The 13,118-nt window shown below is 29.2% G+C and overlaps 2 protein-coding genes across 3 annotated transcripts; one reads left to right on the forward strand and one right to left on the reverse strand.

Moving 5' to 3' along the window:
- Positions 1–488: 488 nt before the first annotated feature.
- On the forward strand, positions 489–5,646 carry LOC126660790 (thylakoid lumenal 15 kDa protein 1, chloroplastic). 2 transcript variants are annotated; one of them, XM_050354465.1, is made up of 9 exons: positions 489–659; positions 751–831; positions 915–1,010; positions 1,551–1,623; positions 2,338–2,399; positions 2,480–2,561; positions 3,644–3,704; positions 3,922–4,057; positions 5,396–5,646. In XM_050354465.1, exons 1-8 carry the CDS (start codon positions 546–548, stop codon positions 3,971–3,973), a joined length of 621 nt encoding a protein of 206 aa, XP_050210422.1. In that variant the 5' UTR covers positions 489–545; the 3' UTR covers positions 3,974–4,057; positions 5,396–5,646. The 2 variants fall into 2 exon arrangements, with proteins under 2 accessions (XP_050210422.1, XP_050210423.1); XM_050354466.2 differs by lacking the exon at positions 5,396–5,646 and having other exon boundaries at positions 3,621–3,704; positions 3,922–4,060.
- LOC126660789 (uncharacterized) lies at positions 5,423–11,577 on the reverse strand. Its single transcript, XM_050354464.2, has 3 exons — positions 10,374–11,577; positions 6,456–7,001; positions 5,423–5,730 (listed from the first exon to the last, which is right to left on the reverse strand). The coding sequence occupies exons 1-3, from the start codon at positions 11,211–11,213 to the stop codon at positions 5,620–5,622; spliced, it is 1,497 nt and encodes a 498-aa protein (XP_050210421.1). The 5' UTR covers positions 11,214–11,577; the 3' UTR covers positions 5,423–5,619.
- Between the last annotated feature and the right edge of the window lie 1,541 nt (positions 11,578–13,118).

A 13,118-nucleotide genomic window follows, 5' to 3' on the forward strand; every position in this document is an offset into this window, starting at 1 on the left:
ATTTTAGATGATTAATTAATTTTTAAAATAATTTAATTTTATAATAAAGATTAACCCACTTTAAAATCCTTCAATTTTGCTGGTTTTGTTTATCTTGTCTTTAAAGTTTTATTTGGACTTACATGATCCTTTAACTATACGTTTTTTGTTTATTTGGTACCTAAATTTTCATTTGGGCTTATATGATCCCTTAACTTTATATTTTTTCTTTAACTAATCCCTCAATTTTGTGGTTTTTTATTTACATGATCCTTTAATTTTACATGTTTGAGTACTTGAGAAAGGGAAAAATCAAAAATTGATGACATATAAAACTAAATGGAAGTTTAGAAATCAGATAAATAATCTAAAGTCAAAGGATTAAATAACACTAAATAAAAATTTAAGGATCAGATAGACAAAACTCGTAAAATTAAGGGACCTCAAAAATGAGTTAATCCGAAAATAAACAAAAAGTCTTCTTTAGCCAATCATATTACACTCCTTATCCACTACCTCCATTTTCACAGAAACAGTGTATGAAAATTTCTTCAATCTTTTAGAAAATGGCACTTTTCAACGTATCATTATGCACCAAAACCCCTCAAAAACCTCCTCTCTCATTTCCCTCCACAAATCCCCAATTCTCAAACCCTAATTTTCATTCTCTCAAATCCCAAGTAATCATTGCTCATTACCCAATTTTTCCATTTTTTTCAAAATTAATCATGATTTATATTCATTGATACTACCATTTTCTTTAATTAACAGGCTGAAGATCTGGCTAAAACGAGCTTAATTGCTGTTATTTCTGCTTCTGTATTCTTGATTGATCCCGCATTTGCATTTAGGGTAACGCTAATTCAATTGGGTTTCTTGATTTGTTTGGATTAATTGTTTTGTTTTAATTATTGACTTTGAAATTGTGTGTTAAGGGAGGTGGTCCGTACGGTGCTGGAGTAACAAGGGGTCAAGATCTTACTGGAAAAGATTTCAGTGGCCAGATTTTAATCAAACAAGATTTTAAGACTGTAATAATTTAATGGTTTTAATTGTTTCTTGAATTTAAATATTTTTGATATGTTATGTTTAGGGTTGTAATAAATGAGCTAAGTTCGAGTTTTGTCAAGCTCGAGCTTGAATAGGCTTAAATTCTCGAATTCGAACTCGAACTCAACGACATTTAATCTTGTATTGAATAAGCTCAAGTGCACTAGAGAACAGAAGTAATTATTGATAAGATTATTATATGTGAAGAATTTCAACTTTTTAATAATAATATATGTAATTCAATCGATTAAGATGATATATACCTAAATAATATAATAAAAAAATAGTATTATTTTATATTTGTAAGAAACTCGTTTAGACTTGTGAGCTTCACGAGTCTTTTTATCTAGACTCGAGTCCAGCTCGAGATTAAACTCAGGTAGCTCAAGTTCAAGCTCAACTTTGATCTCTCGGAAAACTTACTCACGATTAGCCAAACTTGTTTAAATTCAAAATATGCAAATCTTGAATTTCTTTATGTACATGACAAGGAAGTTGTCTTAATTTATCTTTTGTTTCAGTCTATACTTCGTCAAGCCAATTTCAAAGGAGCAAAATTGTTGGGAGCTAGTTTCTTTGATGCTGATTTAACAGGTATTTCAATCTATTGAACTGTTAATAATTTTGTTTTGTTAATTTAATATATGCTTTGCAGTATCAAATAATCAAAAAAAATTCAAGGTGGCGCGACCTTATTCAAATATTTAACTAATCAAATGAGGTTATTAAGAATCTAGATCTTTTAGTTATAGAAGCTCTCGTACCATATTATATTACCAGTTCATCCAAAGGTCGTATTGTTTGGTGAAGTTACAACATTGATTTTACTGCCTCTAACACGCTATGTAGCACTGCTGTTGAAACAGAAATGGTAAAACAAAAAGTGGAGAAACAAAATTATAAATATAGAGTCTAAAAGCTTTCGTACAATATTAATATATCCGCGTGTCTAAATTTTACTTGCATGTCATTTTGTCTCACTTGTCATTTGAGCTGTCGGCATCCAGCCATTGACATTATGCTTATTAACGTAGTTATGATTACAATGACGGAAATGAGTGTTGATTGATTCCTAATAAAACTCGAGTGATTTAGGTTATGAATTGTAAGTTAGAGACAATGATGGAAGAGAGCAGATAATATGAATAATGTGGCTAAAAATAAGGCCGAAATCCTGTTTTCTGTGTGCAAAAACAAGAGGCTGACTAGTATGCTTACATAGCATTGTGTGTTTTCGTGTTGCTATACGTGCAAGCTTGAAAATTAGCAAACATTAATGACTTTTGCCAATTTTGGGGCATAATGCAGGAGCTGATCTTTCAGATGCTGACCTTCGAGGTGCAGATTTCTCATTAGCAAATGTAACAAAGGTGATAAACGCGACATTATCGGATTATCAATTATTGTTATTGGACTTAACAATAATTGAGTAGCTTACCATTTTGTGCAGGTCAATTTGAGCAATGCTAACTTGGAAGGTGCACTAGCTACTGGAAATACATCTTTCAGAGGTTCAATTATAACTGGGGCAGGTATGTTTGTTCTGATTCTAAACTCGAAAACGTGTTGTTTACGTGTGCTTTACCTTAGGCAACCAATCTTGAACGATGAGTTTATCTGATATGGTGACCGTTAGATATAATAAAATTATAATTGAAAATTCACCGAACAGTTTTACTTTTTGGGTTGATTAGACTTTGGAGCGCTTGTGATAAAAAAAGTATACAATTTTTATATCATAAATGGTCATGTAGTATGAAATTTTTCAGCAAAAAATGCCCGATATTTATAATAAATTATATATCTTCTAATAAAATATACTTAATTGATATAAATTCTTTTTTAATTGCTCAACTTATTTCAGTCCAAATATAAATATTAATATAAAACAATACATAAACAAACTATTATTATTATTTATTTAGAATTATTTTTGCTTATTTGATTCTTTAAAAATAATACATTTTAATATTTTTATTTATATGTAGACTATTTTAATGTGAGAATAAGTTAAGCAATTAAATTACATTTTATTTATGTCAATCCAGTCATTTGAGTAATTCTACTAACCAAAATTGAACATTTTTCGCTAAAAAAATTCATAGCACAAGACCCTTTGTGATGTAAAAAGACTTTCATAGGACTTTGTGTCAAAAAGTTGAAACATATTAAATGAACTTAACTCATCTTTTATAGGACTTAGATGTTAATTTGTCTAAATTTATATGTAATGAGAAATTAACACCAAAAATATTTTTTTCATTTTTAAGTTTGTTTTTTAATAATTAATATAAATGAAATTCGATTACTTAATTAACCAAAATAATCAAACTGTATAATTGTTCCGTTTCGGTTATAGCACGGTTAAGAAAATTTGGAAAAACTCGGTCACGGTAATTCAATTTGGTTCAGTTTGATGAAGGAACTGACCAATGCACACCCCTAAGAATAGGGGTAAGCAATCGGTCTATTCGATTAAGAATCGATCGAGCAACCTAAACGAAAATCTAATTTGCATAATTAACCAAAAATCATAAAAATACAAAATCGACAGCCGGTCGGTTTGTCTAATAATTTCTTGTTACTTTCAGTTATTAACAGTATGTCTGATCAGATTTCACAGATGTGCCCTTGCGGGATGACCAAAAGGAATACCTTTGTAAAGTTGCAGATGGGTATGTGCATGATTATTAATCTTTACAGTCTTCTCTATTCATTTATTCTGTATGTTTCTTCTACCAAATTATCCATAACAGAATTTTTCTAATTTTTCATATGCATAACTGCAACCAAAATATATTTAACCGAGCTGTAAGCGAATCAAAATATTTGTTCGGTTTGGTCGGTTATTTTGGTTAACCAAATTTCATTAGCTAACTGTTATCCGATCAGGGTGAATCCAACGACCGGAAACGCTACCCGCGAGACACTGTTTTGCAACTAGTTCTCTTTTTGTGTTCTTGTATTGAAGCATAGAGAAGAAAAGGCATCATCTGAGGTTCAAGCTGCAATTTTCACAAGAGCCGAGGTTTGTACTTTGTACATTACTTTGTTTGTTAGTAAATAAATCATTTAACAAAATAGAAATATTTATCAGTGATTTCATAAAGTATGATTGAAATGCAATCTCAGTTTGTTATACTTGTTAATATGAATTTAACATGTGTATTAGAAATCTGTGTAATGTTCAATGATATTCATTAAAAAAATCAAATATATTTCAAAATAGTGTTATAAAAACCAAACAGGTAGCCACATCAATTATCGGTCCATGGTTCAATCATTGGTTCAACCAGTTAAAAAAAAATGTTTATACAACAGATTGGGATTCCCTTGAACTTGAGGGGGTCATGTTCACGATCTACACCGTTCATTACAAAATGAACAGTATAGACCAAAAAAGTACAATTTTAATCAAATTAATCTATACCGTTCATTATGAACATGACCCCCTCAAGTTCAAATGAACTTGAGGGAATCCCAATCCTTATACAACATATATGATGTACATTTATTTTAGACCAAATGTTCATGTTTAAAGTTTAAACAGGTATATAAAATTCTAACTAGCAAATGGATTTCATCAGTTAAATGATTTTCAACTTTTGCAGTTTTTTAGGTTCATTGACTCGTATTTTTCATTTGTACAAAACAATCGAATTGGACTGGCTTCTAATTTTTAATTAAACCAACCGGTTCGATTTGGTTCTTAAAATACTGGCTTTAAATATTAAAAAGATGGAATCTACCTTTTTTTCTGAATCATCTTTAGTGACTCAACCGCATTACATGCACACTAATAGAGCTTTAGCTTAACCGCTCAAAAATAGTTACTCTATCTTTTTGAACTTTTTTATCTATATTTTAACATTTTAAGAACTTCAATCATAACCTAATTTCAATAATTATGTTTCAATTTTGATAAATACTTTTTCGTTGAAAAAGAAGGAAATGTTGGACCTTAAATAAAACAAAATTTATTTTTTGTTTTCGATGAATATGTCTACAATTAAAATATGTTTATCAAAATTGAGTTATAATTGATTTTTTTAAAAAGGCTAAAATATAAATAATTTTTTTTGAAAAGTGAAGTGTTTTTTAGTGATTAGGCATTTAGGCATGAAGCTTTTAGGTAAATAACAATTTTTACTAATATAAATGCTCAATGAATCATAGAATCTCCTTGGTGGAATGAAATTTTTACACTTTTTCTTTGGTAGTGCTGTGGAGTTGTTTTCAGCTTTAGTCTTTTATGTTATTTCATGAAGAGCTAAACACCAACTTTAATTTATAAAGCTAAACACTTTACTAATGGTCTTTCAAAAAATGTAATTTGAATTCAAAAAATTTAATTTTTTTAAACCAGCTAAAACCAAAACTGTGAACCAAAATCGACCCTCAAAGCGCCCAAGGAGCGGTTCAGCTGGATTTCAATTTTTTGGAACTATGAATTGCCAGTTCCAAACCGGAATTCCTGAGGTCTACAACAAGAAATTATGTAAAACAATATATCCTGTTCTTATTTTAGTGTTTTTTTTTTGTATAACATTGTAAATTTGACTATTTACATTCCAAATTTTAAAAAGCTAACTACCTCTGAATGGTAATAGTTTCCCAGGGCCTGCATTTTCTAATTCTAATCTGCATACTGCTCTGTTTGCTTCCTCTATTAGTAATATCACAGCATTGTCTTCTTCTTTCCTGTGCATACAGCCACATCAAAAATGTGAGCATAATATTTAAAATACATGTCAAATTGAACAACTAGTGACATTGGCGATAACTGATTATAACTCTTTAAATTGGACTAAAAATGGCTAAAGTTGCTGCTAACTTTTTTAATTGGATTAAAATTAACAAAATTTAAAGTTTTGGCATGATTTGCAAGAAGCCAGAAACATTTAAATTTCTCGAGGCGCTTGGTGGGTGAAATATATTAGCGGGTATTGAACTGTAGACTTCTTATTAAACAATTACCAACGTATTATTTGTTATTTTGCAATAACTTAACTATGATTTTTACAACATCAAGTTATCCGATCATTTTAGGCTATTTTTTGCTATGTGGAAAACAAATTACCATACTATATAATTCAATATTTTTTTATATAACTTTCAATTAAGTAACTACTATATTTTGTCATCCACATAGATAAAAATTAGCCTAAATAGTATAGTAACCCCCTACTGTTGTAAAAATAATAGTTAGATTATCAAAATATAAAAAATGAAAAGCTAACCGTTCTGTAATCGTAAAACTATTTAACCCACCATTTAGCCTAATAATTTTTGAGTTTTGGGGTATCATAATAGTTTTCAGAGATTAAAATTTAATGTCAAAAACATAGGATTCAGATGAGTTTCTCATGCAACATGGGATATAACTACAATGTAGCTTAAATTTCAAAAATAATATAGAAACTTACCTTAGTCCACCACTCTGGGTCTAATTTCAAAGCTCCTATAACAATTCTCTGCACCGACATTGTTTGCGCATACTCTGTTTTATTGCACGTCTTCTCCGGCTTGGGGTCAATCCGATGGTAGATAGTTCGAGATCCGCTAGAACCGACTTCCTCAGCAGTCTCCAACATAAAAACAATAGGAAGTTCACAAGGATCAGACTTCACCAATCTCGTATTAAATGTGAAGGGTCCGTCACTGCCTGTCCTCCAAGTTTTAAATGTCCGCAGCGGCGTTTGCAAGTCCTTAGCCGGCATTAGTTTAGGGTATAGCTGAATGGTGTAGCCCCATGCTATCGATATCGACCATTTGCGGTTATAGTCATGGAAGAAGACATGTTGAAGAATCCGCGGCGGGTCGACATGGTATGCATTGTTGAGAGATTTGAGTGAGTCTATTTGGTTTAGGTTTGGGACTAATGAATCCACATAATCAAGGTGATGAAGTGATACAAGTGGTGCTGGTGGATGTGCTGCTAGGATTCCATAAGCATTTCCTCTGATATCAAACTGTAAAAAAATCAAATACCACCAAAAAATTTAGCCACGGATTAATTCAAACCTGAACCTCTCGAATTGGAATTTCTTCTATTATTATAAGACTTACTTGCTTTGAAAATTGCGAATTTTAGCATCTTTGGCAATTTTAAAACTTCTAATTTTGACAATTCAAAAGACGAACGATTGTAAAATAATACAAAATACCTTATAACAATGTTTATTATAACAATGTTAACCTGAACTCTGAGATTTGCATTGTTCATGCGTACACATCAGCAATTTTTAAAATTTGGTGATTCGAATTACAAATATTCAAAAATTGGTATCCGACATTGCAAAAATAAAAAACTTGTGTTAAATTTATCAAAAGCATTAAATTTGTGGATTTTTAAAGCAATTAAACCTTATAATAATAAAATTTAATTGCAAAATTTTATAAATTTTGGCATGTCTTGTATTTTTACTAAGTAATTTCAACTTTAACAATTCAAAACATGAACTACCGATTAATTTGCAATTCAAAATCTGATTTAGATTGTTCTATCTATTTCTATTATTTAAGCCCAATTATAAAATAAATTTATGCGGACTCGTATTTTGTTTTTTGATAATTAGGGAGGGAGGAGTGTTTGTGGGAAGAAATGAACCCACGACCTTAATACTTTGTGTCCAGCGTTTATATCATGTGAGTTACAGCTCGTTGGTTATGCGATTAAACTTGTAAAATCTACATAAAAATTGAATTAAACTAAAAAATAAAAAGATACGTGGGAACATTGTGTGTGTATTTCAATTTTCCTGGGGTACTAAGGACAAGCTGACATATAGGACATGATAGTTAATAAATGTGTTTGTACATTTTGTTTTTTCAAATTAAGTAATTTAATTAGTATCCATTTCTAAAAATGATGTAAAAATGATTATTACACAACTTGTATTGATGATTTGTGTTGACTTAATGGCCAAAATTACTTTTCATGGCCGATTACATATAATGTGCAAGTAATTTATTGAAACTTAAAAATTAAGTACTAATATTTCTTCTATCCCAACTTGATTAACATTACATAACAAATATAAATATTGATAAAAAAATCGTAACTAGTTTAGATAAATTAAATTAGTTATAATAATTTTATACTTTTTTATATATAACTAGTGTCGTTTTACGTCTTTCACAAGTGGCTCGTGGTGAGATTCGTCAAATTATCAAATAAAATTTAAAATAATAGTTGATTTGGAATAATTTATCTTATTAAATATTTAAGATGACGGTTTTAATTATTTAAAAAAATTAAATTGGTACTCAAGTTTTATATTATAGATAATTCTAATAGAAGATATAAAATAAAAATAAAAATAGTAGTTCATTGAAATAGTTTACTTTATTTAAAATTTTATACGAAAAAAAATAATTAAAATAGTAATCATTAAATAGTTATAGTCTATTTTAATTAGTACTCTATATAATTATCTCAACATAGTAGTTTATTTTTGTTAGCACTCTAACTTATCTTAACATAGTAGTTTATTTTAATTAGTACTCTAATTTTAATGATTATTTTAATAGTTTTTAATTAATAACTAAATTTTATAAGTGAAAATGACATTAACGTGAATGAGCCCCCCCCCCCCCCCCTCCCCAACCAAACCAATCCGTGCTTTTATATATAGTATAAATTAAGGAGGAAAGAGCACTTGAGGAAGAAAATAAATACAAGACCTAATAAAACATTATCCAGCACTTATATCATTTGGCATAAAATTTTATGTAGTTAAACAAATATAATTTGTAATTCACATTAAATATATTTAAAATAGAAAAATTTAAACTATTTGGAAATTAAATTCAGATTAGAAATTAGAGGGTAAATTAATTAAAAGTTGATAAACTATAATTTTTTATTTAAAATAAAAAATTAGACTCTTCGTCAGTTCTTCACCAATATCAGTACCTTTGCTGAAATCTGATAAATATAAAAGAGTACATATCATACCAAACATAATCTTACAAGATTTTCAATCCATAGAGTGTTGACACGTGCTAATTAAATTCTAATCGACTTGTTTCCCTCAGTGAGACTGTGACTCTAGCTAGCATGTGGTTACATTTGTTTTTTCTCTCTATCAAAGATGTTAAATGCATATATTTTATTTTATTTTTACAACATTTTATTAACTTCTTATATAAATAATGTGGCGCAAAAAATGCATCATATAGTGACTCCAAATTTTATTTACATCATCAATAATACTGATATAATTGAAGTTTTAAAAGTAAAACCACAATATTTGTTTAGTACACATAATAAATATTAGAAATCAATTTAATTCGGTTTACCCTTAAGACTCAAAAAATACAATTCAATTTATTAGAACAAAAATTATATGTAAAACTTAAAATTGTTTAATCGATTGATTTCACTAGTATTTATAAATTCGATAATTTTAATATCAAATGAAGTACATTTGATTACTAAAAGAATAGAATACTTCAATTATGATGTTGTACAGCTAAATAATTAGAACTAAAATTTTAATAATTCATTGTTTATATTAATATAAAAATTCATTGTTAGTATTTTAGAATTATTATTAATATGATGTTATTTTACACAATGTTAGTAAGTAAAATAAATTAAAAATGTAAGCTAACATGAAAAACAAATATAAAAAAATCTAAATTTAAATTTTTTTATGATATGAAAAATATCCATATTTAAATTAGTAAAATTATAAAATAAACTGGTCATTAACGAGTATTAAAATAGTTATAATCAATATTAGACTTGTCAATTAGCCAAATAAGGAGATTGTATTAAGTCTAGCATGGCAACCTTTCACGTACTGATTTGAAGGGATTGGCAGCAGGAATATATTATTTTCTTAATATTTTATTAGTTAAAATTGTAGACATATTTTTAAATTTTAAATATATATTATATAAATATATTAATTATTTAATTAATTAGTTAAATTGGCATCGTCATGATTTCGATTTTACTTCTTCGACAATTTAACACCTCGAAATTTTAGTATTTTCAAATTCAGACAAGTAGTTGAACCAGTAAAGCTCCTAATCTTTGGTTCAATTATCAATTTAATCAATTATATACATGGTTTATGGTCAAATCGGTTTAATCTGATCAAGTACCGGAACGATCATCGATTTAACTTGTAGTTCAATCTGATCAACCGTCTCAATTTGGTCCAATCCAGTTTAATCCGGTCAATTTTTAAGTTTTAGAGTCAATCGGACTGGAAAACTGGCCGATCCCAACTCCAACCGGTCCGGTTCTTTAATCACTCAAGAATCCATTGCCCTTACGCCAAGTGTACATAAAACCTTATAAAAAGAACCAAAAAAAACAGAGGCCGTACCTGATGGAAGCCAGCTTCTCTGGTAAGCGGCACACCAATCTCCGTAATACACGCCCAAATCCGCTGATCAGAGCCGTACAAATAATAATACCGATCAAGACAACCGTCCAATATGCTGACTAATTTCTCAGCCAATGGATAACTGACAGCAAATCCACCGCCACCAAACGCCATGTCGTACGAGTGCATCACGTCCTGTTCAACGCTCTCAGAGTTTCCTCCAATGTACATCATCTGATTATGATCATATCTCGCCAACACCGTAACTAAGTTGTGTGTGTAATACACCGTATCATCGTCTCCCATCACGTACCACCGCACGTTTTTTTCCCTCAGTTTAAAACTCTCCCGTATAATTCTCGCGATCCTGACCGCTGATCTTGAGCTGGAGAATTTGAATTTTTTCCACTCCGGGGAGGATATTCTATACGGTATGCTCGTGTTTTCCGGCGCGTTTTCTCTCGCCGGCGTTTCGTCGAGCCAAACGAAACCTCTGGTTTCGTTTGGTCGCCACCAGAGGGAGCTGTAGCGGCTCCGGTATTTCCACGTGGCGGCGGATCCTCCGATGCAGAAGAGGATGTGCGAGATGTTTGTCGGCCCGGTTTGGTTGGCGAACTCGGAGTTTGGCGGCGGAGCGGAGATGTTCGGCGGCGGGAAATGGAGGTAGTGAGTTTGAGGGAATAGACCGGTGTAGAGGACGAGAGAAATTGAGGAGATGAGACAGAGGACGAGAAAAAATCTGGCGAGAAGAGAGAAAATCTCGCAGTCTTTGTTTTCATGAATTAGTTTCAGTTTTTTGACCGGGTCGTGACTCGGTTTTAACCGAGTCTGTTGACTCATTTCCCGTAAACTTTTGCAGAATGCTCCTTATGAGGTTTTGAATTCACAAAATAACCCCAGTTCGCCGGAGATAATGTTCATCTATACCCCTGATCACCGAAATTGATTGAATAACGAAACAACATTGCAATTCTGGATTATGATTTTGCTTCGTCTAATTGAAGAAAAAAAGCAAGAAAAAGGATTGGATTGGTGTAGAGATAAAGAATGAAGCTATAAGAATTCAAAGGACAAATTTATGGGTCGGTTTAGAAATGTTTTTAACTTTTGTGAGATTTTCTTCGGTGGAAACAAAGAGCAGAGAGGTGGTACGTAAAAATGATGATGATGATAATGGTCAGGGCAAATTGTGAGAGAAGAAAGTAAAAATAAATTAGGTGGTGTATATATAGAAAGAGTACTATATTAATAAGTAAATATTATATTTATGGTGTATCTTAATTTTTTTGAATCTATTAATTTATTTATTTTTGATGAATGAATCTATTAGTTAATATTCAAACTTGTAGAAGTGAAAATTTTTTAGATAAACTCAATTCATCACATCATCCGTGGACTAAACCAATCAAATTATAACACCTCATCAAAATAAGGGTATTTTTGTTATATCATTATTTAAAAGTGTATGTAAATAACAAACAAAATTATAAAAATACTTTTATTTTAATGATGTGTTATGATATGATAGTTCACGGATGACGTGATATACTGAGTTTACATAAGAATTTTTGTAGGAGTATATATTTATTTAATCTTTTAATAGTGTATTGAATGAGTGTTATTGGTCATTTAAATTTACTAATAAATTCAGGTGTGATTGTTTAAAAATGTCCAATTTTTTTATGAGCTGTTCAACAATTCAAAAACATTCATTTTGCCTAATTTTGATAAGCGTATTTCAATTACAATCAATAATTTAAATTTGCATAAGGAAAGTCAAAAGTTTTTTTATTTTTTTCTTCACTTAAAACTATTTTTTTCAATTCTACCAATTGTATTTTGTAATCTAGTTTTGATAAGCATTTTATAGACAAAAGGCTTGGTTGAGCTATAAATGAAAAAAAAGTTAAAAATGTTTGATCTTTTTATATATGTATTATGTGTGAGAATGAAAATCTGAATTAATTTAACTTTTTATTGATATATAATATTAAGTAAAATAAAATTAAACAGTTAATTATATGATAAATTTAAAATTTTGATTTTTTAAAATTAAAAAGTAAATTTTTTATAAAAATGTTGATTGTTTTTTATGAAAAAAATTGCATTATTATTTTTATTAAAATACCTTTATAATTATATATTATTTATGCTTTTTTAATTATAGTTTACTAAATTTAATTTTATTTGTATAGAAATGAAATTTGATTTTCAGGGTAGTTTTATTTTTAAGTTATATTTAATAAAATAAATTATAAGAAAGATGATAATTTCTCTTTTTTTTTTATTTTCTCCTATATTGTTAAAGAACTTACACCCCTTAGGCCCCCTTTGGAACAATTCTTTTTACTCACTGGAATTCATTTATAAATGAATTCCACAAAAATTCATTTGCAAATGAATTCCGCTGTTTGGAATGAAAAACTGTAAACTATTAGAATTAAAATGAATTCTGCATATTTATGTTTGGAATGAATTCTAGAATTCAATTCTTTTTAATCTATTCCTATATTAACCTTATAACCATTTTACTAAACATTAAAAATTAACTAAAATACTATTAAAATTTGTTATATGCTAAAAATAACTAACTATATTAAAATATATAATTTATTTTTTAAATTTTAAAAAATTAAAACATAGCAACATAAACCACAAAATTAGTATTTCTGGAAATTACCGTGGGCACGCTTTAACTGAAGAGATCTTCTGTTTTTTTTTTTTGTTCAAAAAATTTCCGAAGCA

Source organism: Mercurialis annua, linkage group LG8 (genome assembly GCF_937616625.2).
Source record: "Mercurialis annua linkage group LG8, ddMerAnnu1.2, whole genome shotgun sequence".
NCBI classification, from domain to species: Eukaryota; Viridiplantae; Streptophyta; class Magnoliopsida; order Malpighiales; family Euphorbiaceae; genus Mercurialis; species Mercurialis annua.